The 25,109-nt window shown below is 55.4% G+C and overlaps 1 protein-coding gene across 1 annotated transcript in view; it reads left to right on the top strand.

Annotated features, from left to right (window-relative positions):
• Nucleotides 1–7,457: 7,457 nt before the first annotated feature.
• Nucleotides 7,458–25,109, top strand: part of PLXND1 (plexin D1) — an 85,972-nt gene continuing 68,320 nt past the window's right edge. Inside the window, exon 1 of the mRNA XM_075513923.1 lies at nt 7,458–8,957. Coding sequence (XP_075370038.1) covers nt 7,623–8,957 — 1,335 coding nt within the window. The 5' untranslated portion in view covers nt 7,458–7,622. The remainder of the gene's footprint in view (nt 8,958–25,109) is intronic.

Here is a 25,109-nt window from a genome sequence, read left to right on the forward strand (position 1 = left end):
GGTGCTGGAGGACGGGACCAATGGGCCAGGGCAGGGTAAACACCAGGAGGGTCCCTGGTGGGGTCAGGGTTCGAGGTGCTGGTGCTCAATTTGCTGACGGGTGCGGTAATTACTGCTCGGGTAGGTTTTGGGGATGGTGCTGTCAAGGGCTATCTGAACAAGGCTTGGGGCTGGCGCTGGCTGGCGTTACGAGGCTGGGATTAAAACCAGCGGAGGCTCAGGCTCGCAGAGGCTGTGAGCACTACAGCTGGATGCAGAAGCTACAGGACAGCACGCAGGGCTGCGTTTGGCAAGGGCTACATGCCTGGCCGAGGGTCAGAGCAGTGACAAGTGACTTGAAGCTGGGGCTGACCTTGGCAGAAGCCCATGAATTCGCATGGGCCCTGGATCTGGGAGTGTCTGTGGAGCTGGTTCAGGGCAGGTGGCAGCCGTGGCCACGCGGCTGGGACTAGGATGGGGCCTGTCAGAGGGAACTGAGGATGACCTGAGCCGGGAGGTGCCACCTGGGGCGTGCAGAGGTTTGCCAGCAACAGGCCCTGCCAAGCTGAGGGCACCTCTGAAGCTGGTCTGGGGTCTACTCTGTTCGGCAAGGTGGAGACCAGAGATGCTTAGAGCTGGACGCACCAAATACAGAGTTGGCTCAGAGCTCAATATATCTTTTAAAGCAATTATGAGATTTTAACCAAAATGCTTAGGTTTGTATTAAGATGTGCAAAGAAATCAATAATTTTATGATTAACCACATGTAACCCTTTCACTTTAAAGCATGTGATGAGCATCGACACTGAAGCCTCAACAAGCCCAGTGAACATGGGAGAGAATAACGTTGAAACCACCAAGGTGAGTCAAATTGGTTGGAATTAACAAGGGTGGTGTGGGCTGTAATAATATATTTACAGCCTGGTGATTATACTGTGAGAAGGAAGGGAAGGGGATTAAATCCCTGTTTAGTTTAAGCTGCATTTTAGTGCAGCCAGTTCTTCAGTTGTACACAGTTAAAAATGTAGTCTGTCAAATCCTGCTGACGTATTTTGGCAATAGATATTTCCTCTAATTGAAAGCAATTGTTGTGTTGTAAGCTTTCCCCCTTTCCCATTTGTTTTGGTTAACGGGTAGTGGTGGCCTGTCTACTTAAGCACGTATTGAGCAACTGCTCACTGGAAAGTTAGCATATTGCAAAGAGTGCGGCACGATCGTGCCTGACTTCATAAGGAAAAACTTCCTCCGGGCTTCGGTGGAGGATGTTTGAACAAAGCTGGTAGGATCAGCCTCACTGGTTGTTATTGCAGGGCTTCGCAGTTTGGGTCAGCTAGGGCCTTCATGTGTGAATCCCGGGGTAAAAACCAGGCTCACTTCCAACGCAGCCATGCTTTGTTTTGAACAATCAGCATGGCCCCCGCTGTGAATCCCACGAGGGGATGCTCTGCTTTATGTTGCATTCGCTTCCTTTGCTCGGAGCCAAGTACTGCATCCTACACTGCTGGAACGCAGTCAAGACGCGTGGGGCCTGCGCGGACGGCCTGACGCAGACTAGACGTGGCCGGCCCCTGTTGTGTCGGGCGCTGCTGCCGCTCCAGCAGGAGCTTTAATGCTGTGGGTGGGCAGGGCCCTGCAGCCCTGGGAGGGCTTAACAAGCCCCTGCTCGGTCACTCCAGGCAAAACGGTGCTAAAACCACCGCTGCCCGCAGCGACTGCACCAGCACTGCTGCTTCCCCACGGGGCTGTGCCCTCGCCTGTCCCGCGCCCGCGGTCCTGCACCCTCGGACCCCAGCGCTCTGCTGGCTGGCGGCCCAGCCGCGGTGCGTCACAAGCTGGGCAGCGGCGTTTGCAGCTCTCAGGACCCGGTGGGGAGCAGCTGCCCAGCCCCAGCGGGGTGTCGAGGCCGGTGCTGGGATGGGACCCGCAGAGCAGGGCCTGTGCACCGGGGTGCTGGGGGCTCGCGTCCTCCCGTCTCTGCGCTCGGAGAAATGCACCTGTGCTGTCCTTGCAGGACGTCAGTCGGGGTGCTCGGTCTTGAAACACCCTTTATCTGACACCCCTCTGAAGCTCAGAGAGGTGCCATACACCTCAGTTTCCCCAGAGGTCAGAGCAGGACTGGATGAAACCCTCCTTTACCCTGTAGTCACATTGACTCTGATCATCTGGCCAGAAACCCCCTCAGGCTGGTGCTGGTCGGGATCCAGCCGAAGAAGGGACTTATTCTGCCATGCACACCTGCACCCACGCCTGCCTGTGACACCCCATGGTCTGCATTGACAAGGGACAGGTATGGATGAGAGACCATTAGTGTAGCGAGGCTGGGGCTCGAAGGGTTTGTGTCTTCATCCAACCACCAGCCCCAGCACGTGCTAAATTTCCCGCAGAGCAGAGCTGGAGAGGCATTTGAGCTCACCGGCCATGTTTCCAGCCCTGACTGGTGTGAAGCTGGGGGGAGTAAGTGCTGAGCCCTTTCTAAGCCTCTAAAGAAAATAAAAGCAACAGGTCACCAAGGAGACCTGCAGGAAACTGGGGAACCTGCTGCTTTTGCATCCCAGCTTTCCACCCACAGAGCCTGGGTCAAACCCCAGCGCAGGCTACAAAAGACACATTTTTTTATTGCCTTGTGATAAACCTCCTGGTCTGGAAAATCCTGCCATTATTGTGTGTGTGAACTTTCACCAGCACCGAATCTGTCATTAACCTAGAAGGAGACCTTTTCATGCTCACAACCTCTGTCTGCACAGCTCCTCTCTGGAGGCGAATCCCTCACGGTGAACACGTCAGCCGGCTGCACGCTGCAGACAAGGTTATGACTGCATTACATACTCTGAAGGGAGCAATGCTCTATAGTACACTGGGAAAGGTTCATCTTTGAACACAATGAGGCTTGAGGGAAAAAAAATCATGATTTTACTCAGAGTGTGTCTCAGGTCCCCATAAATCCCTCTCTTCCTTGCTCAGAGCAGGGCTGGAGGCCGGCAGCAGGGTGGCAGCGGAGCATGCCGCGCCGGTGCGATTCCTGCTACAGCCATTTGCAGTGAAGCTTGAGACCGCACCGGAGCGTGTGCTTCGATTAAAGGACGTTTGGGAAGGGACCTTGCCTTAATCTTTCTGCTGAGCACCTAGCAGACTCCCAGTGTGCTAAATCATTAGTAATAACAGTAATGACAGTCTGGCCTCCTTCTCCATGAGCAGTGCCTGCAATACAGATTAATAACAATAAAATAGGGACTCGGTCCACCTCATCCAAAAATATACCGGGGATTGCTAATCAGTCTATTTCCAAGCCCTCTGTTATTTCTGAGTGCCCTGAAGTGCCTTAGCGAGCACTTTGCTGATGCATCCAGCCTGATGACACCAGGCACTAACAACTGACTGGACAAAGGCAGGGTGGCAGGCAGGACTGGAGAGCATCAGATGAGTGTGGTGAACAGCTCTTGTTCAGGCAATGATTTCTCTGTGTCTAAGTGCTTCTCAGCTCCTCCTCAGCTCCCCTTGTGTTTCCCCGGTGTGTGGCTCCCCTCCATTCAGAAATGCTGCTCCAGGGAGAGCCCTGTCCTGGCCGGCTCTGGGCCGGGCTGGTGGAGACCAAGCGGGACCGCTCCGCACTTGCCTACCTCTTACCCTCTTCTCTCGGATAACCACTAGCAGCCTCTCTCAGGATGGGGAAAAGGCATGAATTGGACCCCTGGTCTTAGCCAGTACAGCTATTCAATGGCCATTTTCCATCAGTACGGGCTTCTGAGAGGGAAAGTGAGCGGCCAAAAGCATTCAAAACACGTGTCTGCTAAGCATTTGTGAATGCACCTTATGGTCTCCTGCCAACCTGCCCTGTAATCATATAGAAAATGACCCAAATAGCACACTTAGAGGCAAAGAGTGAAGGAGATGGGAAAAAAAAAGAGGACTGGCTGCCTGGGTAGGAGCAGAGGGACCTTCTGACCTGCTGTGCAGCAGCAGACGGGACTCTCCCTGCATCAGCTCCTGGGTGGCTGAGGCTTTGTTGGCTTTTCCTCTGCTGGGGTGCCAAGTGGCCCCTCTGCGGTGGCTGGCCCCCTGGGGCTTGTCTCTGCAGGGGGACCACGTGGGGCAGAGGACGGGCGGCCACTCCATGCGCCAGCCCGTGTGCCCAGTCAGGCCTTCCCGATGCGCTCAGCATCACAAGCAAGGACACAAAGCGTGCTGCTCTTCTCCCAGGTGCCAGCTCCTGAGCCAGCCCTCTGTGCCTCCGCACACAGGCGGTCCCCAGGGGGTCTCCACCACTGGGCGTCGAGGCAGCGGTGGTCCCGCACGCCCGTCCCGCAGGCAGCGCCTCTCCTCCACCCCACCACCAGCTGCCGGCGTTCCCTGAGAGCTGCCGAGTCAAACCTGGCCACCTCCGGCATGTGAGGGTGAACTTTCTTCCCAAATCCACAGAGCGCTTTATGGTTACCTTGCAGATAAACCCCGCTAAATAAATAGATGTTTATACTCCCTATATTAAAGCGATTAGATCCTGGTTTTTGACAGTGTTGAGTCAATATAACCTGAGTAATTGCATGAGTAACTCATGTTTCCCCTAAAGGGAAACTGTTCTCGTGTAAATATATTTATTAATAATTAAAGTGTTTTTGAGTTCTTGTGCACACAGCCCCTCTCCCCCACAGAGATGTCTGAAAGGCTGTTATCTTTAAACCTGCGCAGGAGTCAAACAGGAAGGGACTTTGGCAGGGGGGTGATGGTCTATGGCAAGAGGCATGTGGTTTAATTTTGACCTTTTTTTTTCACAAAAAAAAATGGTGAGATCTGTCTATGAGAGATTTAAAAACCTCTACTGCTCCATTAGGAGCATTACCCTGAAATACTCACTGAAGCTTCTAACAGCCCAGATAATAGGGGTGGGAAATCATTTCTGGAAAATATTCCCCTCAAAGCATCTTACCAGAGGATTGTTTCCTAACAACAACAATAACAATAAAATCTTTGTCAAATAATCCTTCAATACCACAGATATTTTGGCTTTAATTGTATCAGCGTAGATAACTGCTCAGCATAGGAAATGGGAGTCAGAGCTCCTGGGGGATTTCTTCTGACAAAGCCAGTGCTGGATACCTTTGGGTAAGTCACACATTTTTCTATGTTCTTTGGCCTAATTTTTTTTTTAACTGACTGTAATCTGGAACGTAATTTGATATGCCTTAAAAGGCTGATTTCACATGGAAGATGCTCTACTATCAGGATAAGCAGCCATAAGAAATCCTAAAATAGGCAGATTAAGGGTTTGGGATCATGGGGGGTTTATTTCTATGCAACTAAAGACATGCTCACACTTAAAAATTGCTAACTTGTAGTTTAAAAAAAACCCACCAACTGGGAGTCCCACATTTAAAAACAGCTAATAACTCTATTAATTAAGGATATGATTAGCAGAGACAATGAGTTAGATAGCACGAAGGCACAGCATTTAATTCAATGCACATTTTCGGTGGACATGGCGTGGCCAAGGCAGTTATGTATTAATTAGTGCTCTGGAGAAGGCGAGGAGGACAGGAAGGGGGTGAGGGAAATTGGCAGGTGTAGAAATGAGATTAGACAACAACAGAGGATTTTTCTCTCCAGAACAGAAGTCGTGCAGAATCCTCATCAGCCTTGCTAACATGTTTTGTATAAATGAAGATACATGCCACGAGAACAGGCAGGGCAGTAAGGCAATGCTTGGGGATAGGGAGAGGGAGGACAGCTTTCCAGGGCTCGCCTGTGGAGCACTTCCAGGCAGTCGCAACCAAATACTAGCCTCAATTTCCCACCCTTGCTTTAAATGCTGCTGGCTATTTGTGGATGGCAAAGTGCCTCCCCACTCAACCCTTACAAGGGGACCTGTGCCATTGTACTGACATACTGCTGTACCAAGCCTATGAGCTTCCCCTTTGCTTTCCTCCACCGCGCGGCTGCTCCAGCTAGGTCTCTGCTCGTAGTGGAAACTCAGGCTTGGGACAAGGATGCTATGCCCATATCCTATAACCACTCCACTTGGTTGTCAGCTCTGCCGTCACTTCGGCTGGAAGCGTTCACGCAGTGCTGCGTGCGCCACGATCAGGGTACCTGCCGTGTGCTGGAGCCCACCCATGCCCCCTCTTACACGGGGACCTGGATGTGCTGCCCAAGGAGCCGGGTCCCTCCTGGGTGCGCTCTGAGCCTACGGCTGTGCCCTGTGTCGCGATGGTGCGGCAGGAGGTGAATGCTGGCCTGGGCAATGCCGCTCAGGGCTCTTTCACTTAGACGGCAGGGCCATAAGGTACGTGGGCAAAGCAAGCACCTGCTGCAGAGAGCGTGGCCCCGGACACTCTCCTGTCCCAGGACGGATCCCGACTTTCTCTGCAGAGCCTCACCCGGTGCTCCTTGGTCTCGGAGCGCGTTCCCCTCCACGGCGAGGGGGTAAGTTCACATGCCCGCAGAGGAGGGAGGAACTGCAGCGGATGTGAACTGACACCTTCACCCACGCAGGTAGAGCGTTCCTCGCCGGTAAGGGAGGGTGGATCAGAGGCTGCGCTGTCTCGCGGCTGTTCCCCCCGCTGTGGATTCCAGTAGGTGGAATTTGGGAAGATCATCACTTCTTTCTCTGTGTCTTTCTTTTCTCCACAGTTAAAAAAGAGCCCGTTGGAGGGCGGAGGAGATGCACAGTCCTATTTTGAACTCGGCTCTTGGCAAGGCGTGCGGGCAAAGCTTCTTTGGGGGTGGAGCTCGGCGGCGGCCCGCGCTTCGCCCCCCGCCCCGTTCCCCGGGGAGCTGTCCCCCCGGGCGGGCGGCAGCGGGGCCGGGGGGCGACCCGAGGCCGCGCCCGTGGCCGTGGCAGGCGGTGTCCCGGAGCCGCGCTGGCACCCTCGACCCCCCGCTCCCCCCAAGCGCGCAGCCCGCAGCGAGCGCGGCCGCCCGGACGGGACGGGCCCGGCAGCCCCCGGCGCGGCGTCCGTGCTGCGGGGAAGGTGGGGGGACACCCCGGGGGACCCCCTCCCCTTACGTTCGTGTCGTATTTTTCCACTCGACGTGCTGCCTGCCCCGGGGCCGGCCAGCCCGACCGCCGCTTCCTCGCGTCCCTGTCCCGAGCCCGGATCACGGGGCTGCGGGGGGGATCTCTACGCCGGCTCGCCGTGCGGCTCCGCAGCTGGGAAAAGCGCTTCTTCCCCCCGCACCCCCCCGGCCCGTTCTGCTCGAAAACGCGAAGGAGACAGCGGGGAGAAAGGCGGAAAGCCCGGAGGAGGCGCGCTGCCGGTAGCGGAGGAGCCGCTCCCGAGGCGGGGGGGCCGCCGTCCCGCCCGGTGCTGCCCGCTGCGCGGCCGGCCGGCGGCGCGGGGGAACGCCGGTAACTTCATCGCACTCACATGACGGGCCCGCACCGAGACCCAGTGAGTAACGCCGAGAGGGCGGGGGCGGGGGCGGGCGGAGGGAGGGAGGGAGGGAGGAGGGAGGCGCGGCCGTGAGCGCGCCCCACCGCCCCCCGCCGCGCAGCGCCGCGCACCCGCGCACCCGCCGCGGCCGCCACTTCCCGCGGGCGTCGCTCGGCGGCGGGCGCGCTGCCTGCGCAGGAAGCGGTCCCGCGGCCCGGCCCCTCCTGCCGCTCGGCGGCGGGCTCATGCACTCTGCGGCGCGGCGGCGCGGGCGGCGGGATGGCTCCGGCGGCGGCGGGCGCTGAGCCGCGGCCCCCCGCGCTGCTGCCGCTGCTGCTGCCGCTGCTGCCGCCTCTGCTGCTGCTGCTGCTGCCCGGCCGCGCCGCCGGCCTGGAGGTGCAGCGCAAGTTCCTCTCGCCCACCCCCACCAACAACTTCGCCCTGGACGGCCCCGGCTCCCGCGTCTACCTGGCGGCCGTCAACCGCCTCTTCCAGCTGTCGGGGGGCGAGCTGGCGCTGGAGGCGGAGGCGGCGGTGGGGCCGGTGCTGGACAGCCCGCTCTGCCACGCGCCGCAGCTGCCGCAGGCCTCCTGCGAGCACCCCAAGGTGCTCACCAACAACTACAACAAGATCCTGCAGCCCGACCCCGAGCAGGGCGTCCTCGTCGTCTGCGGCTCCATCTACCAGGGCCTCTGCCAGCTGCGCAGCATGGCCAACATCTCGGCGGTGGCCGTGCGCTTCCCGCCGGGCGGCAGCGACCCGGTCACCGTCTTCCCCAGCATGCTGAACGTGGCGGCCAACCACCCCAACGCCTCCACCGTGGGGCTGGTGCTGCGCCGCGGCGGCGGCGGCGGCGGGGCGCGGCTGCTGGTGGCCGCCACCTACACCGGCTTCGGCAGCCCCTTCTTCCCCCGCAACCGCAGCCTGGAGGACCACCGCTTCGAGAACACGCCCGAGATCGCCATCCGCGCCCTCAACGCCCGCGGCGACCTGGCCAAGCTCTTCACCTTCGACATCAACCCCTCCGACGACAACATCTTCAAGATCAAGCAGGGCGCCAAGGCGCGGCACAAGCTCAGCTTCGTCCGCGCCTTCCTGCAGCGCGGCGCCGCGCCGCCCGCCCGCCGCCCCTACGCCTACCTGGCGCTCAACAGCGAGGCCAACGCGGGCGACAAGGAGAGCCCCTCGCACAGCCTGCTGGCCCGCATCTGCCTGGGCGAGCCGGCCGAGGCCACCCTCAACGGCAGCGGCGAGACCAAGAAGCTGACCGAGTCCTACATCCAGCTGGGGCTGCGCTGCGGCGGCGCCGCCGACGCCTTCACCCGCCTCGTCTCCGTCTTCCCGGCGCGGGCGGCCTGGCGCAGCCCCGCGGCCCCCGCCCCGGGCCCGCCGCCCGCCGAGGAGCTGCTCTTCGGCGTCTTCGAGCGGGCCGGGGCCGGCGGCGGGGGGGGGCGGCCGCAGTCCGCGCTCTGCGTCTTCCGCTTCGCCGAGATCGAGGAGACGATCCGGGCTGCCCGCAACTCCTGCTTCGTCAGCCCGGGCGCCGGCATGGTCACCGTGCTGGACAGCGTGGTGCAGGGCACCGGCCCGGCCTGCGAGAAGAGGAACATACAGGTACGGGCGGGCGGCGGGCACCTGCCGGCGCTCGGGCGGGGCGGGTGGGGGAGCGGGGACGGGGCGTCCCGGGACGGGACGGGCGCGGGGAGCCGGTGGCCGGCGGGAGGCAGCGGCCCCCTTCCCGTCCCGTCCCGCCGCTGCTGCTGCTGCTGCCGCCGCGCCGCCTCCCCCGGGCGGGAGCGCGTCCCGCGGCCGGAGGCGCTGGGGGCGGGAGGGTGCGCCCCGCGCTCCTCTCCGCTCTCCTCTCCGATCCCCGCGCTCCTCTCCGCTCCCCACGCTCCGCGCTCTCCGTGCCCCGCGCCGGTCCGCGCTCGCGGGCAGCCGTGTCGCAGCGGGTCACACCGTCAAAGCCGGTTGCGTGCCGGCTGCTTCCCCCTGCAGCCGAGCCTGCGGGGGGGCTCGTACCGGACAGAGAACGTGTATGTGTGTGTGTGTGTGTGTCTGTGTGCTGGGGGGAGACCCCCCGCCTGTCAGGGGACGCCGCTGTTCCCACGCCCCTGTCCGCCGCGAGCCGCGGCGTCTCGCGGTCCCCGCTCCCCGCTCCCCGCTCCCCGCTGGGTGGGTGCCCGTGGGCAGCCGGGCGGGCGGTGAGCATCGCCAGCCCGGCCGATCCCTTCCCACGTCCTGTACCCGCGGCCGCGGCCGGACAGCCCTGCCAGGGGACACGCACACACAGGCTGCCTTGTTTCGTGGCGTTCGGGGTAAAAGTTTGCCATTGTCACGATTTGTTACCAAGTGGTTGTAAATGTTAACGCCAGATAAAGACGCCTGTTTTCCCTTTCACTGAAGATATGTGATGCTTGGGAAAAAAAGAAAGAAAGAAAAAAAGGCTGCTTTAACACTGCATTTTTCCCTTCCTCTGGGAAGGACGCATAACTCAGCTCCATCAAAGATCGTAAAAACATCTGTTTGATTTCAAAGGCAAGATAGAGCGTTTGGGCTTGGGCTTCCCTGTGCAATGCCAGTGGCAAAGAGAGAAAGGTTTCCCATGGTAACCGAAGTGTTTAGTGTGGCATCTCCACGCTGTGTTAAAATACGTAGTCTTAATGCACTGGTTCATAGACCTACTCTAGCAAAATTGAATAGTTTTGCCCTGGTGGCAAAGTACAAGCTGCCTGACAGCCAGGAAATCTCGTAGTTGCCCTGGCTTTTGAGTTAATTCCACAAAGACTTGGTGTGTTAAACACTGGGAACCCAGTCCCGAAGCCTTGGCATGGTCACGGCTCTCAGAAGAGTCACTGGGAGTCAGGAATCCTATTTACAGGACGAGAAAGCACCCGCAGTTCTTGTTGGCTGTGGTTGAAGCTCAGCACCCCTGTGAATCAGCCCCTCGCAGGACTGAACTGTCTCTGCCAGGCGGGTCAAGAGGAGGCGTTGTGGCTGAGACTTCTGGAGGGTGCTTAGAGAGCTAACAGCCTAGTTGTAACTGAAGGTCAATGGCGAAAGACACCCGCTTCCCCTGAGCTTCCTCAGTGCTCCAGGGCTGTTGGGAAGATACTGGTTTTTCTAACTTTTGTCTGGTACAGAAAATAATCATGACTAACACCGCTCTATTGACGTTTAAAATACAAAGTGCTACATCCAGTAAGGTATTTAGACAACTAATTCGCTAGTGACTCCAGGGAGACTCAGCACAGAAATGAGATTTCACTCCGTCTTTGGGTCTGGCCCGTAATGCTGTTCTGCTGTAAAGCGAGCTCCTGGTAGCAGTCCTCTCTGAGTGCTCCCTGGGTAGGCGAGGAAGGCGACTAGGAGTACGTCTGTGAAGGGTGGCTGTGTTCTTGAAGGGGTAAGCGATAATGGACGTGAGGTTCAGAGGAGCAAGCTAGAAATCACTGAGCCTCTCCAATCCTATAGAAGTCAGTAGAAGCCCTCCATGCTTACTGCTGTGGTGAGATCAGGCTGTGAGAAAATTTGTTTACATGGAGACAGCAGTATGGCTGGTGGTTATGCAGGGTGGACAGGGAAAACCGAGTTCTAGTCCTAACCGATGCTGCTGCTGTGTTGCTGTCCTTGAAGCAGGCATTTAACCCTAGGCGCCTCAGTTTCCTGATTTGCCGCATATTCCTATATTTATTACTATTATTCAGAAACCTAACTCACATGTAGCCTAAGATTACATTTGTAAAGCTGCTTTGAGATCCTTTGATGTCAAGTACAGCAGGATACAAATGAAGCATACCATTAATATTCGTTCATGCCTAATATTTCTACGCTTCCCATATATTTGAAGCATATTCCTCTAAAACCGCTGACCAAGCCTGCTGGGAAGCCTTCCTACCAGTCAGGAGAGCCTTTCATTTTTTTTTGCCTTTTACTTAATCATTAGAATTGCCAACAAGTTAACGAGTTGTTTTCCTTTTCAAGTCCCAGAGTGGCAGTGTCAAGAGAAGAGTTGTAATATTGTGTTTCTTTGTGCTGCAAAAACCTAACATCAATTTCCACCTTCAAGACAATGAAATACTCTAATACATTTTGTGTCCCAGCCCTGGGAATGCAGCAGGAAAATGTATTAAAGCAGCAGCTGGTTTGGCAGAGCAGATCAGCATCTAGCTGCTTTCCCGTGATGAGCTCCACTCCTCCACCCGTTAGTGGGTTTCCAGGTTTTCTTTTGCCTATGCATCAGTGATAGGTGCTCCGGTATTATCAAAATTGTGGTTCATTAGTTCTTCCTGTGGACTAGGTGGTTGGGTTTTAAGCTCTTTCTGGAAGAAAAAATGAAAACCTAATGATGGCCTGATTCATTCTGAGCGCGTGTTCGGCTGAAGTAGTCAGTTGTTACAAATACGGAGCACGGGCTGTTAGGCGTAATGCGGTGTGAAAGGAAAATCATTGCCCCCTTGTGTGCTCTTCTGTCTAATTGAATGCTCCTCTCCTGCAGCTCTCGGCTGTGACTCAGCCAGGGAGCTGCAGCACTCGGCCGCCAGCGATGGGTTTCGGCAGCGGGCCCTCGGCATGCCGGCCAGCCCCGGCTGTCCCCGCGGCACCGCTGCGGCAGCGCTCGCCAACGAGGGGCCAGGCTCGTTACCCCTCAGCATGGTGACGAGAGGTCCGACGGGAGGCCGGCACTGAATGGAGGGGCTTCATCCCCGTGCAGGGGAGCGCTCTCGAGCAGTTGCAGTCGGCGTGGTGGCAGCCGCTTGTTCAGCTCCCGCTGTGACCATGCAGGACGGGCCACGCAGGGGGCTGCGGAGGGTGGGTGGGGCAGGTGGACCTGGGGACAGTGCGTCTGTGCTGGCTGGCAGGGGAGCCCGGGTGGCCGATTAGCCTGCGTCCTCACTGCTGGGTAAGGGAAGTCGCCAGCCTGGCCTGGGAACAGGCCCGTCGCTTTAATGGAAGCCCTAACTTGCAGTTAAGCACATGCTTAACGGCTTTGTGAGAGGTGGAGAGAACATGCAGAGGAGGATGGTCTGGGTCAGGAGTGGAGGCTGGTTGGTTGTTCTCAATGAGTGCTGCTGAAAAGTCACTTACTGAGGAGGGGAATTCGCAGCAGCAGCTTAGGGGAAGGAGGATGTATTATGGAAGGATTTAGTTTGATTGGGTTCTTGTACTGAGAGTGAGTGGGTGAGTGCTAGGATTGCTTTCCCTCAACAGAAATAGCTTTTTATAATGAATTCTGTGTCAAATACTGGGCTGTCTTTGTAACACATGCAGTTAAAATGAAATACTCGCACGGGGTCACTGCTGCATTTTGCCCACTCGAAGCCCGGGTGGAATTTGGACCCGAGCCCCAAGGAGAGGAAAGGAATATGAGCTTTCTGTAGCAAACTGTCTTTAGTGTCATTTGCAGCAATGTGCTGACAGAGCTTATCAAAGCCCGAGGACACTGAGTGGGTTTACTTCATGTTTGAACTATTCTGCCCCAGCAGGATCATGGCCCAGTAGGTTTGAAGGTTACGCCGGCTGCGTGGCTGGAGCGTGGCGCAGCTGCGGTACGCCAGAGCCCTTGCGAAAGCAGACCAGGCAAGACCCCGTTCCCGGCTTCCTGATGGCCTGAGAGGAGTGGCTGTGCGGGGTGTCCCGGAACCTTCTCCCTTGGCATCACTGAAAATAAAGGTACGGCCCTTCCTGCGGCGCAGGCGGCCGTGCTGCATCACCGCCACATCCCAGCGGAGAGAAGCCCCCATGGCGTCCTCCCACCACCACCCTGTCTCTTGGGCTGGCCTTTGGGGCAGGGAGACAGACTGGGTACCTTTGTGCTGCTCCAAGTGGCAGCTGCCTTCTTGGCCAGGGAAATGAGGACGGCTACCAGGCGGTCCCAGCCCCACTCTCCCGGCTGTGGCCGCAGCAGAAGGGCAAGCGAATGTGGATTTCCAGGCATCTCTACAAACCTCCCTGCCCTGAGTGTCCAAACATTGGCTGACGTGGGGGTGCAAGTTTAACACAAAATAAAACACACTGTGCGACGGACAAGCACACTTGAGGAAAAGCTGAGCTGGTAACCCCATCCCACGCTCCCAGCTATGCTGGACTCCAGTTCTTGTCTTCTGTGGTTTCTGCACCGAGCCCCACGCTGTCTTTCTAAAAGCTGCTGGAGAGGTAACTAGGGAAAGCGGACTTGTATTCATTAGGCTTAGATTTGCTGGCCAGGGATCTGCATCTCTCCTGGGAAATGTTTTGGGGTCTGCAACTCAAAAAAGGCTGAAAATCCGGTTTGTTTCCTGTGCTGAAAAACATAGGCACGGCGGCCTGGGATAATGATGCGTTTCAGCATTAATTCTCAAGTTTCTGGCTCTTGTGGCTTTGTGTCAGATCCTGCATGCTCATTGAGCACAGTGTTTTGTGGTGTAATGATGAGATACCCGCCAGTGAGCTTTACTATAACGGGTTTTTAAATAAAATGAACTCCTTGGGTAGACTGTATAAACAGTCTCAGCATATATGTAAGCCTGGGCATAGAAATGTGGTTTGAGACCAGTCAGAAAATGTTCCCGAAGAAAAAAACCTCATATACACGTGGGAATATGACAAAGCATCTACTTACTGTCCAAATATACTGTGGCATCTCCGTGGGATCGGGTTTTATAGGAGCTGAGTTACTTTGAAGTGCTGGTTTATACTAATTTAGAAATTCCAAATATGAAAATAAATGTGCTCTAACCTTATATCTACTCAAATAAATCTGGAGGATTAGCCACAGAAAGCAAACTGGGATTTTACACTTAATTTGTACATTAAAAATTAAGCAGGAGTTCTTGTAGCAGACTTAATTTCTGCTTTTCGCAGAACGCGTTGTGTTTGGAGTCGCTAGCACACACCTGAAGGTGCAGATGCCCCGTTACTGCAAAGCTGCACCGCGCTGTCGTATCGCCGTAATCTGTTTTGCTTCTGGAAGTTGTTTGACAAGCAGTGGGAAGTCAGTGTCCCTCCAAGGGCTGTCCAAGGGCTGGGCGGCGAGGGGCCAGTCTGCCCACGGAGGGGCCAGCAGGACCTGGGATGCCACAGAGAGGTTCAAGCCACAGCCTGAGCTTTGCCAGGCTTTGCAAGACTTCGTACGTGGACCTGAGTACTGCGTACCTGCTCTGTCTCTCACCTGGTATTAGCGAGTCGTGGCCAACTGTCGGGTATGTTTCCTTGGGAATTTATGTGGAAATACGACCTTCTCCTTGCAGTCAAGGCACACGCAGGCAGCTGGGAGCAGAGAGCAGGAGCCGTGTGAATCTCATCCTTCCTGGGAAGGCAGGCTCAGCTCCATGGGCTGCCTGCGCCCGGGGGCTTTACCGCTGCCGAGTGCCGGCACGGCTCCGGCGCTTTGTGCCGAGCAGGGGAGTCTCCTGGGGAGCGGCTCGGTGCCCCGGAGCCGAAGGTGGGTGGTGGGAACGTGCCTCCCGGGGACCCTGGGGCTCACCCCTGCTTTGCATCTCAAGCTCAAACAGATCCCAAATTGCAAAGGGAAATTCGGTCGAAGTGGCAGAAGTTTCTGTGCCTGGAAACCAGAAGTTGTGCTGCTTTAGGTGAGAGAACAGAAAACGGCTCCTGGCCGTGGCAAAGCGCCCGCCTGCTCCTGGGGCGCTGGGCCCGTGCTGCTGGCTGGTGCTGGCTGCCCCGGGCGGGGCGGGCGCCGGGTCCCTTTGCGGAGGGGGATCAGAGCAGCCCCCTCGGGTTTCTGGAGAGCCGTAACCACAGCCGGCTGCACAGACCTTGTTATTCTCAGTAGCTAGAAGTTCAGATTAATTTTGATCCATTGAGCTCATCAAATCTCCTGTAACTAAATAATGGTTTAGGTGGAAAACAGAAAAGGATCATTTTGGCCAAGTCTGGTGTTGCACCTGGAGGTCCCTCACGGCCGGGAGGACACTGGAGCGCTCTGTGAGGTGCTCATATGATTGTACAGGGGTGGTGATCGTATGTTGGCAGCAGTCCCTTCATTCGGGGGTTTTCAACCACTTTTATTTGTGTAGCCCCAGATGTTTTTCAGGGCAGGTGTTTGGCTCCCACACGTGAATGCGAACCTGCTCCCCGGGAGCCCCGACGGGTGCTAGCTTGGCTGTGGGGTCTCGATGGGTGGAAATGAAGGGATTTGTCATATCTCTCCTGATTTTTCAAAGTCTATTTTGTAGTGATTGAGAGAGAAGATTGGTGGGGCTGAGGGCACCTGGGGAGGTGAATAAGGCACCTAGAGGTGTGGACGGGTGCCTGGGGATGCTGTAAAAACACCTCGCTACGCCTTGAAAATCCCAGTAGGCGTCTATTTAAACTCGTGTGCAACTGCCCCGTTGTGATATTCTGGTCTGATGACCTCTTCCAGCAAGTTGCTGGAAACATAATAGGTCTGAGCCCCTAGCTGTGGTAATTTAATGCAAACACGGGGCAAACCCGAACCAGCAGCGGTTGGAAACAATCAATTATAACCACCTGAGTGCCACCACACGCTACCTACAGCAGCGCGGCTGCACCCCCCGGCTCAGGCTCGTGCGTGGCGCGCGCGAGGGGTCGCCCGTTGGGGCCGGGGGCTCCCCAGCTGCAGGGACTGTGTGCGCAGGCGTGTGGCCGCTCGTTTGCACCGAGGAGGTGATGGACGGGGGTCAGCGGTCTTGACCGGGAGGAAGAAAGGGCTCCATGGTCAGGGGCACGTGGTGGCACCCGGAGGCGTTACTGCCTGTGCTGTGCCCCTTGTGCAAGGCGCAACCGGGCTGTGCCTGCGGCGTTGCTGCAGCCCCGTGCGCTCGCAGATCCGTTTGTCGTTGCGAACCCTTGGTACAGTGCACCCGTCTGGGCTGGGGGAGCGTTATTGCCCTCTTTTCATGGGGGAAAGTAGGTGGTAAGAGACCGCCTGATCGATGTCTTGTCGTTGATCAGATGGGTGGCAGCGTCAGGATTTGAATTGAGGTCCCGAGTGCTGGAGTGCTGCTGTGTCACCGTCCCCAGCATACGTACCCAGGGGCATGGCGTGGCGGGGGGGTGGGCTGACCACTGCATCTGCAGGAGAGATCTGCTTTGCTTTTTTTTTGGGGGGGGGTGTGTTTGTTTGTTTGTTTGTTGTTTTTTGTTGAGTTGGTAAAGAAATTATTGCAAGTTCTGGTTTTCTTTTCAAGTTGGGATCTAACACCTTGCAGCAAGTGGAGGAGGTGGCAGACTGTCTACGGCAATCTCCCACTTGAGAGACCGGTAGAATTTATTGACATTTTTGAGCAGAGGGAGCAGTACTAATTTCTAACATCTGGACAGCATTTCTGCTGGCAACCGCCACTCCAGCGGAGCGAGGCCGGCGGGGGCGTGGGACGGCTCGCTCCCGAGAAGGCCCATATCAAACAGAGGCTGGATGAGCCCCTGTTAGATGTGGTACGCTGATGAGCAGGGCTGATATCAAAGCCTGTGATGATTTCGCCTTGTTACCCGCTGAGTGTCAGTGGGGCTTGTCCAGCGTGGCGAGTGTACGTGGGCTCCTCGTGCAGATCTGTGCTGAGGGTTGGGACCGGGACGTCCCCAGGGATGGGGGCATGGGGGCCGCGGCACCCTGCAGCAGCAGGGGTGCAGCAGTGACGGCTCATGGTCTGAGCAGAGCCGATCTGCGGTTGCCAGCCCCTGTGTCTTCCTCTCCAGTTCAGGATGTGTTGTTTTTTGGAGGAAGGGACCTATGGATGAGCACAGCCTTGCAGGCCAGGGGTGGGACAAGAGGCCCATTGGCTTGGGGTGTTTCTCAGGTGGGCTATGGGACAGGGGTTAACTTGGATATTCAGGCTTTTTTCCATACTGGGGGTCTCATTACGCTGTACCCTCCTCTGAAGGCGGCATGGCCAGAGTCGCAGTCCCCGGGTTTGCTGCCGTGCTCCCGAGGGTGCCACTGCGTGGGTGAGCGGCAGGGACACAGAGGGAGCTCGGGGCTTGTGGTGGGGCTGCTCAAGTCTAGGGCGCAGACCCCAATTCAAGTCTCAGGCCTCAGCGAAGCTGCATGCTTGCGTTTGGATCTGCGGTCACCAAACCCGTGCTGGCCGCTGTGCCGGCGGCGTGGGCAGTGGGAGGCGGCTGATGTCGGGCAGCAGCAGTCTGGCCAGACAGGACCAGCTGCTGGAACAAGGCTGCCCATTTTTTGGGCCAGAACCATTGGAGGGTCATTGCTCTGACAAGATTTCTGCAGCTTATGCGTTGCAAGTGGCACTGGAATACAAGTCTTTAGATTCTAACCCAGAAGCAAAATTGCCTGAAAGTCTGGATTTTGCAAACACGTACCTCTATTATTTGAAGGAAATTTGGAACTTGTCTTCCTGTTTCCGTCTCATCTCTGTTTAAAGTATTATGCAGCTTCGTAGTGCTCCCTTCTGGAGCAAAACCCCTTTGGCTATTAGATTTGCATCCCACCGTCTGCTGACTGCTGCCAACATTCGACGGTTGTGAGCTGCTAGTGGCCAAAAGCCATCTCTGGTGGATCGCCTAATTAAAAGGGGCCACTGAAAAGCTGGAATGTTCTAGAAAACGGTTGTGTGTAGAGTGATCTTTTTAGGAGGAGTTGGGGAAAGTTTACAGTATAACGATAGCACTAGATGAAGAAGGGGAGATGTGAAAGATGAAGGGATTTTTAATGTAATAGAAAATAGCAGCTTCCAAAGTTGTTTGACTCGTGAGTCCCTGTCATCCTTCAGTATCTCTTGTAGATCAAGATGTTAACTGCAAGTGGTATAGAGGCACCAGGAATGGTGTGCTGTTGCATGTGGTTCCTCGGAGGGTGGTGGACCACCACCCCGGTCTGGGACCCAGCTCACGCAGGCAGTGCGCTCAGGTCGGGCTTTCGGCAATCAGTGTGGCAGGTCATTAAATGGGAAGGAAATTGTGGCTAAATCTCTGCTTGAGGGGACAGACATCCGCATCTGGAGAGCAATCGATACAGATGATTTCCTCCCTGTGCTTTTTTGTTTGGTTTGAATTGCACGTGTCCCTGGGGCGAGCCACATGGCAGAAGGCTGGGATGGGTGGAAGTGCCCTCCTGGGATTCCCCCGGCCAGGAGAGCGCTCCAGCCGGCGTGCCGGCCACCTCGATGCACTGGAGCTCCCTGAACACAGAAAGGCTACTTGGCCACTGTCAAATAAGCTGCTGGAGAAAGGTTTCAAGCTTTGGGGAGGAGCTGGGGTTGCAATGTTATGTCCCTGGGATCACCTAACTGTAGTGCCATTTTTTGCTGAGATTTGGTCCCCCAGCAAGCTGCAAAGTGCAGTGGATCTTTCCAAACAGCTTTGGAGACATCAGTTTCTACAAATCTTGAAGACAGGCAGGGAAAAATAAAAAATGGTAGAAAAAAGGAAAGCCTTCCGTACTTTGACCAAGTAAGAGAGGTGCTCATTTGCTGAATCCAGTAGGACCATTGATTTTTAACAAATTTTGAAATTATTCTGCTGATCCTAATTTTCTAATTGGGGGGGCGGGGCGGGGAGGGAGGACTGCCAAAGAAGAAGCTGCAGAGATGCAACACTGGCAAGTCAACAAGCACAGTGCTTTCAGAGAGATGCCTGGAGAATGTCTTTTGCTTCGTACAGGTGCTGCCTGCAAGAGGAGACTATGTGTGCGAGGCCGAGGGCTGACCACGGGTCGGAGGAGCCTGTGCTCACACCTTCATTCTTTGCACTTTCCATAACCATCCGTTTAACCTGTTTACTTGGATTTTCTCAGTCCCAAAAATGAGGACAGAGGTCTCTATCTCGTGCATTAGGGTGGAGGAAGAGGATGCTTGTGAGCTGGGGAAGCAGTGCATCTCCCTGAGACCACGTCTTTATGCCTTGGTCGCTTCCACATTTGGAGTGCTCGGTTAATGAGCAAAAAGGCTTTTTTTAACCTTTCCATGCCAAACTACCACAGCGGGCTGGGTGCTGGGAGCAAGCGGTGTTGTTTTGTTTCTGGAGGCCGGTGCCGAGGCTGCTGCGCGGGCGACGTGCGCGGTGGTGCCCATGGAGGACGCGGCGGCGTGGGGCAGCGCTGCTGTTCAGAGGCGGGTTTTACAGGGGATGCATAGAAGAAGAGTGGAGTTCTGCTCATTATCTCAGAGCTTAATTGATTCGGCAGAACTAATGAGGAAAATACAGGAAAACATTTACTGTAAACTATTGCTAAATGAAGCAGATTTGAACTGACACATGCAAAAGACTGGTTGTGTTAGGTAAGAAGTTGTTACTTTAATGGATGCTTTTTTCAGCCCAGAATGGCACAGATACGCCTTCAGAGCACTTTGAGCATGTAAAGTGCTAAGTGTTAGTAGTAGCAATAATAAAAAAATAAGCCCCGAAGATCGAGGAGCCAAAGTCACAGTTCACCCAGGACTCCTCCCTGTGGGAAGGACTTTGAATAGTTTGAGATTGGTTACTGAAGCCAAAGCTCAACATAAATGAGAAACACAGCTTGAGTGGTGGAAGGGGGGGCTCTCCCAAGGAAAGAGCAGCTAAGAAAATACAGCCTGAATAAATCAGGCGTCTTACTCCAAACGGTTTTGAGGGGGATGCGTTAGTTCTGCTTTCAGAGCAGCGCGAGCGTCCTTGGGACGAGGCGCACTCGGCTGATCCGCTCTGCTCCTTGTCCCTGGGGAGCAGGGCAGAGGAGCCGCGTTTCCAACAGGCATGAATTTAAAGGACGTACAAACTCTCGCTGCTTAAATGCATGCTATTTTGACTCTGACAACCCCTTTGGAGCCTGTTGTTTGTTAATCCCTCTGCCTGCCCATTCCTGGGGGATTTGATTGTATAATCTGAAGTATTGTATTTAATGCAGGATGAAGGCTAACATAATAAGCTTGACCAGTCTTCCTGGCAGCATGAAGGATGTGCAATTTCAGTTAAAAGACTGCTACTTTTTTATATTTCTCTGCTTTAAGCAGTTCCCCGTGCAGTCGCACGTGCTGCTTCAGCTCTCTGCAGGGTGAAGTGCTGGCACATACCAGACCCCCGGCTTGTGCAGAGCGAGAAGGGGGCTGCCCGGGCCAGGGGGAAGGTGTTTTGGGGGAGGCCTGTGCAGAGCAGGTCCTGCCAGCCTCCTGTCCTCCTTCTTTACCAGTAGTTCAGCCTCAGGGTCGGCCCAACTGGGTTGGGGCTTGTGGAGCGATGGGTGGCCGTGACTCCGGCCAGTTCCTGCAGGAGGAGATGGCGGAGGAGACCGAGGGGGTAATCACACTGTCTAGCTGCAGGCGTCCAGCTTCGGTGCCACTGCTGGAGCTGAGGCTGGAGCCTCCGGGGACTCCTTGGAGCTCTTACATCCTCCCTGACACCCCGAGGAAGGCTCCTGTTTTAGACACCTCCCGCCCTTTCCTCCTGCACCTGAAGTGACACAGTGGAAGACAGATGGCTGCAGGAAGCCTGTGTTTGTTCAAGCAGTTGTTGGGCTTTGGCTTCACCATCACAGCTTTTCCTACAGCCCGGCTGTTCCCCGGTCCTATCCCAGTCTTTCGACTGCGTCTTCCCTCCAAGATGGGTTCTTGCAGGCAGCAGCTGAGCAGGCGTACGTGAGGTTTGCCCAGGGCTGCGGCTGCTGAATAGCAGCCAGAGCTTGGGTTTTGCCCTCTGAGATGAGACGTGGTGCTGAAAGCATCTTCCGGCGTTTCAAACCACCTCACCTCTGGTGGTTTGAGGTCTGCGGCCGTGGCAGAGGTGAATGTGGCTGCTGCTGCTTAGTTGCAGCAGTTTGGCCTGACCCAGGCTTAGCCTTGGACTGGCTGGAGATCTGTGTCTTTGCAGACTCACTGAGAACAGTTTCTGGTTTGCTTTCAGGGGGCTGGTGGGCTCAGCCTGTCGGGTCAGCTCTGGCCCTGAGTCCGGCTTCAGGCACGGGGTCTGCCAAGCCCATCACCTTGTAACGGGCGAGCACCTCGACCGTTGCCGAAAACTCAGAAATTGGTGAAGGGCAGGACAAGTGGCACGGGCACCCAGGGCTGCCAGGCATCTCGTGCCTCTGATTGTGCGGATTCCTGGGTATTTCTTGTGCAGCACAGAACAGGTCTAAGGCGATGAAAAGTCCCAGGAGAACCACTTGTCTGCAGAGTGCTTGCTGCGCCCTGCCTTCCCCAACAGCCATCGGTCCTGTGCTCGCTGGGCTTCACTCCCGGTTTGCTCTGCTCACTTCATGTGAGGGACGCAAGCCTGAATTCCTCGGTCGTTTTAATCAGGTGAATGTTCAATGTGAAGCTGCCGAGAGTGAATGTCAGGAGCTGGCAGGAAAGAACAGGGTTGGAGTCGAGAGTAGGGAGAGGGAAGAATGAGTTTTATAAGATGGCGGGAAAAAAACTTTCCTGTAAAATAAAAATGAATATAAGAGGCTGAAAAACTGCCAGGCATCAGGAGCTCTGCAGAAGCTGAAGGAACACTTTTTGACACGGGGGTGACATTTGTTGGCGGTGGAGGGAGGAGCGGGTGCACCGACACCGTCATTTTTCTCTCCGCACGACCAATGCAGCTCTGCTGCTGGTGCCAATGGCTGTGGTGCGGTGGATGCACATTTGGCCGGGGAGCGGTGATTTGGGGGGGGAGGGTTGACAGAGGGAATCTGCTGATAGTTTTTCATTAGCGATTACTCCTCTTCAGCGAGATATGAACTTTCCCGATCCGGGGATGGAGGCGACAGGCATCCCAGCTATCGCCCCTGCGGGGGCGAGGCGCATGGGGCTGCACATGGATCACTGTGGTTTCCCAGGGCATGAACCAACGTGGAGGTCTGCAGGAGAGGTCCCGAGGGCTGCTGCCGAGCGGCTCTCACGCACATTTAGTGGAGCGTTTGGGCAGGTCCTGTGGATGCTGACAGGCCCCCCGGCATCGGTCAGGCGGTGCTGATTTGGTAAATCAGCACCTAGGACTCTGCCCCCGCCGTGCCTAGGTGCCGTTGGGCTGGAAAAGCCGCTGGCGTGGTGGAGCCAGGGCCGTGGCTCCCTGTGGGCAGGACATGGTCCGGGTTGCCAGTGCGAGCAGACAGATGGGTGTTTGGACAGCCCATTACTGGTGTCATGCTGGTGGCTCGCAGAGCACCGTGGGCCAGGGCTGGCACTGTGCAAATGTGCAAAACACAGCAAAACCACCGCTTCCTCGCTCAAGAAACTTGTGGTCTAAGTAAACAGTGAAACCAGGGTGCAAATCTCATTTTAAGCCTTTTTTTAAGGGTGTCTGTTGTGCTAGGGGTGTGCTGATTGCTTAGTGTGGATGATTCTCGAGAAAAATTCAGCAAGATTCATTTTCTCAGAGGTTCTCAGCCCGAGCGCCTCGACTGGCCAAGAGTGCACGTTGATTTGCCTCCCATTGCCTAAAAAATATGATGGGAAGTTAGAGGAGCTCTGTGATAATGCCTGCCCTTGCGGCAGCACTACAATTAGGGACCGCTTACGTCTCAAGTGCCTTAACAGTAGAGTCCTCTTCTGAGGATGACATTTTCCTCCAGGCATCCCAAAGAGCCTGTTTTTGACAGCTCTGGTTGCGACACTCCAGCAGATAAACGCGTGATTGTGTGTACAAACTGCTGGCAGCGCGGGGGGCGCGGGGGGCTCCGGGCCGAAGGGGCTCTGCCTGGGAGGGGTGTCGTGGCCAGTCTGGGCTCTGCCCGACACAGAGGAGGGCTTGTCCTTTCTGTTCTCCTAATGCAGCCGGGCCGGCTTGCCACCATCTCTCGCTCTGCCCATTTTCCTATGGTGTCTATGCAATATTTCCACACTGCTTTTTAGCCTCTCTCTACTGTTCGAGGCCACGTCCTGCTATTCTCTTCGGACAGTATCTGAACTGTTTTGCATATTCTCTCTGCAATCCGAGATTTCCCTGAGTCATACCTAAATGTTAATAAAAGCCTAATGGTTTATGTTAAGGAAGGCAAGAGATAAAACTAGAGCCCTTTTATCACAGACTTTAATGGCCTGAAAATGCCAGTTGTGTGGGAGCAACTGCCAAATTTTGAGCCTATGAAGATGATGGCTAAGTCCCACAAATCAACAAGTTTGGAGCGGATTATCAGATGCTGGCTGTGTCATTTTCCCAGGACTCCAGGCATGCTAGAAGCCAACAGTAATCCGCTCTGATACGAGGCATGAAGGGGCTGGACTCCCTTTCCACTTACTGCTGCTCTGCGAAGCTTTCAGACCCGCTGTAGCGGAGTCAGAAGAGCCTTGCTGAAAGCAAAAGCTGCAGGGCTTTTTTCTGAACCGCAGCCTGCTTTTGATTCAGAAATAAACTCCATCTTTGCTTAAGAACTATTTTTGAGGTCACAAACACAGGATGCAGAAATCAGTACGTTTCATGGTTTTCCTGAGTGCTGCCTCACCACTCCTCTTCCTCCTTCTGTTTCCAGCAGACTTCCTTCCCGAAGGGACATCCTGCGCGCCTGCCTCTGGGGCGCAGCGCCCACGGCGGGGGAGCTGTAATGGAAATTCTGGGAAATCGCTTTTTCTGCTCCTTTTAGGCCTGGGATAAAGAACTGAACTTGCACCGTGAAAATAGCTGAACTCTTGAGCTCTGATGTGGCTGGAAATCTTTTATCTCTGTCCCGCTTTGTTTTTGCAATCACGCTCAGGGGTTAATCTGACTAACCCTCCTCTTAGATGTGGCTCCTTGGTTTGAATTAATTTGCATCACTTGTGAAATTTTGCAAAAATACCGAGTATGCCCTCCTTGCAAGTGCGTGGGGTGACAGCAACGCTGCTCGGCCGGTGCCGGTTGTGGGTTGTCTCCAGCTTGTGCCCGAGGTGGCTCTTCGTTAGCATCAAAGTGGCAGAGTCAAATGCTTTGGGAGCAGAAGGATCTGAATCTAGACCCACCCAATATTTCCCTGAGTTACTGAGTATCCAGAGTGTGTTGCAGAAAAATAGTGGCAATACACTAAATGCCCACAGGGTTGTTTCAAAATGCAGATGATAGAAAGAGATTGGTTTTGGAAGAAAACATAACGTTTGTGCTTTCCCCACTTTAGGGTAGGGCAGATTGATTTAAGATGGAGCGAGATTTAACCCATTCCGCATGGAGAAAGCCTTTTAGCACAACCTTGAAGTGTGATTTCCCAAGCTGCAGTGATTGCCTGGTGCCTGCAGAAGGATGTGACTCGGCCGTATCCTGTTTACCGTAACGTGGCAGAGTTAAGATGTCCCCTCGGTGCTGTGGTTTACAGACAGCAGCAGCGCAGTGTGTCACCCCACCCCGAGACCTGAGAGAGGGAAACACCATATGTTTCCTCCTGCCCATCAGTCAGGAGAGCTGATGTCATTTAAAGAAAGGTGTTTCAGAGGAAGGATGTATGTGGCCAAAATAAAGCTTGGCCTGTGTTAGAATAGTTACATCCTGTTTACCGTGGAAGACACTTTGCGCTGCTATTGGGTCTGAAATGCGTGATTTACACACAGGCAGGCGCAGCAGATAAGGAACTTCCCGTGATTTCGGCCACCTGTGAGAAGAAAGGGCTGCATCCCTCGGGCTGGGAGGGGTGAAGCTGCAGGCAGAGAAACGCCAGTACCAGCTCCCCAGGCAGCTGCTGCGGAGACGAGGTGCGGAGCATCCCTCGGGCTCCCACGCGCCCGGGGTGCCTCTGTGCCTCAGCTTCCCAGCTGGAAGGAGCCTTGTGAGCTTCGGGTGGTTAATAGTGGGAAAGAGTAATGAAGAGGGGCTAGAGGTAACTATCCCCAAGACAAATAAATAAACCCAAGTGCATTTCTAAAGGTCTGGCTGTGAATGGAAGGGACCATTAAATCAGAAACACGAATGGCTTGCCGTATC

Source organism: Mycteria americana, chromosome 11 (assembly GCF_035582795.1).
Source record: "Mycteria americana isolate JAX WOST 10 ecotype Jacksonville Zoo and Gardens chromosome 11, USCA_MyAme_1.0, whole genome shotgun sequence".
Taxonomy (NCBI): domain Eukaryota; kingdom Metazoa; phylum Chordata; class Aves; order Ciconiiformes; family Ciconiidae; genus Mycteria; species Mycteria americana.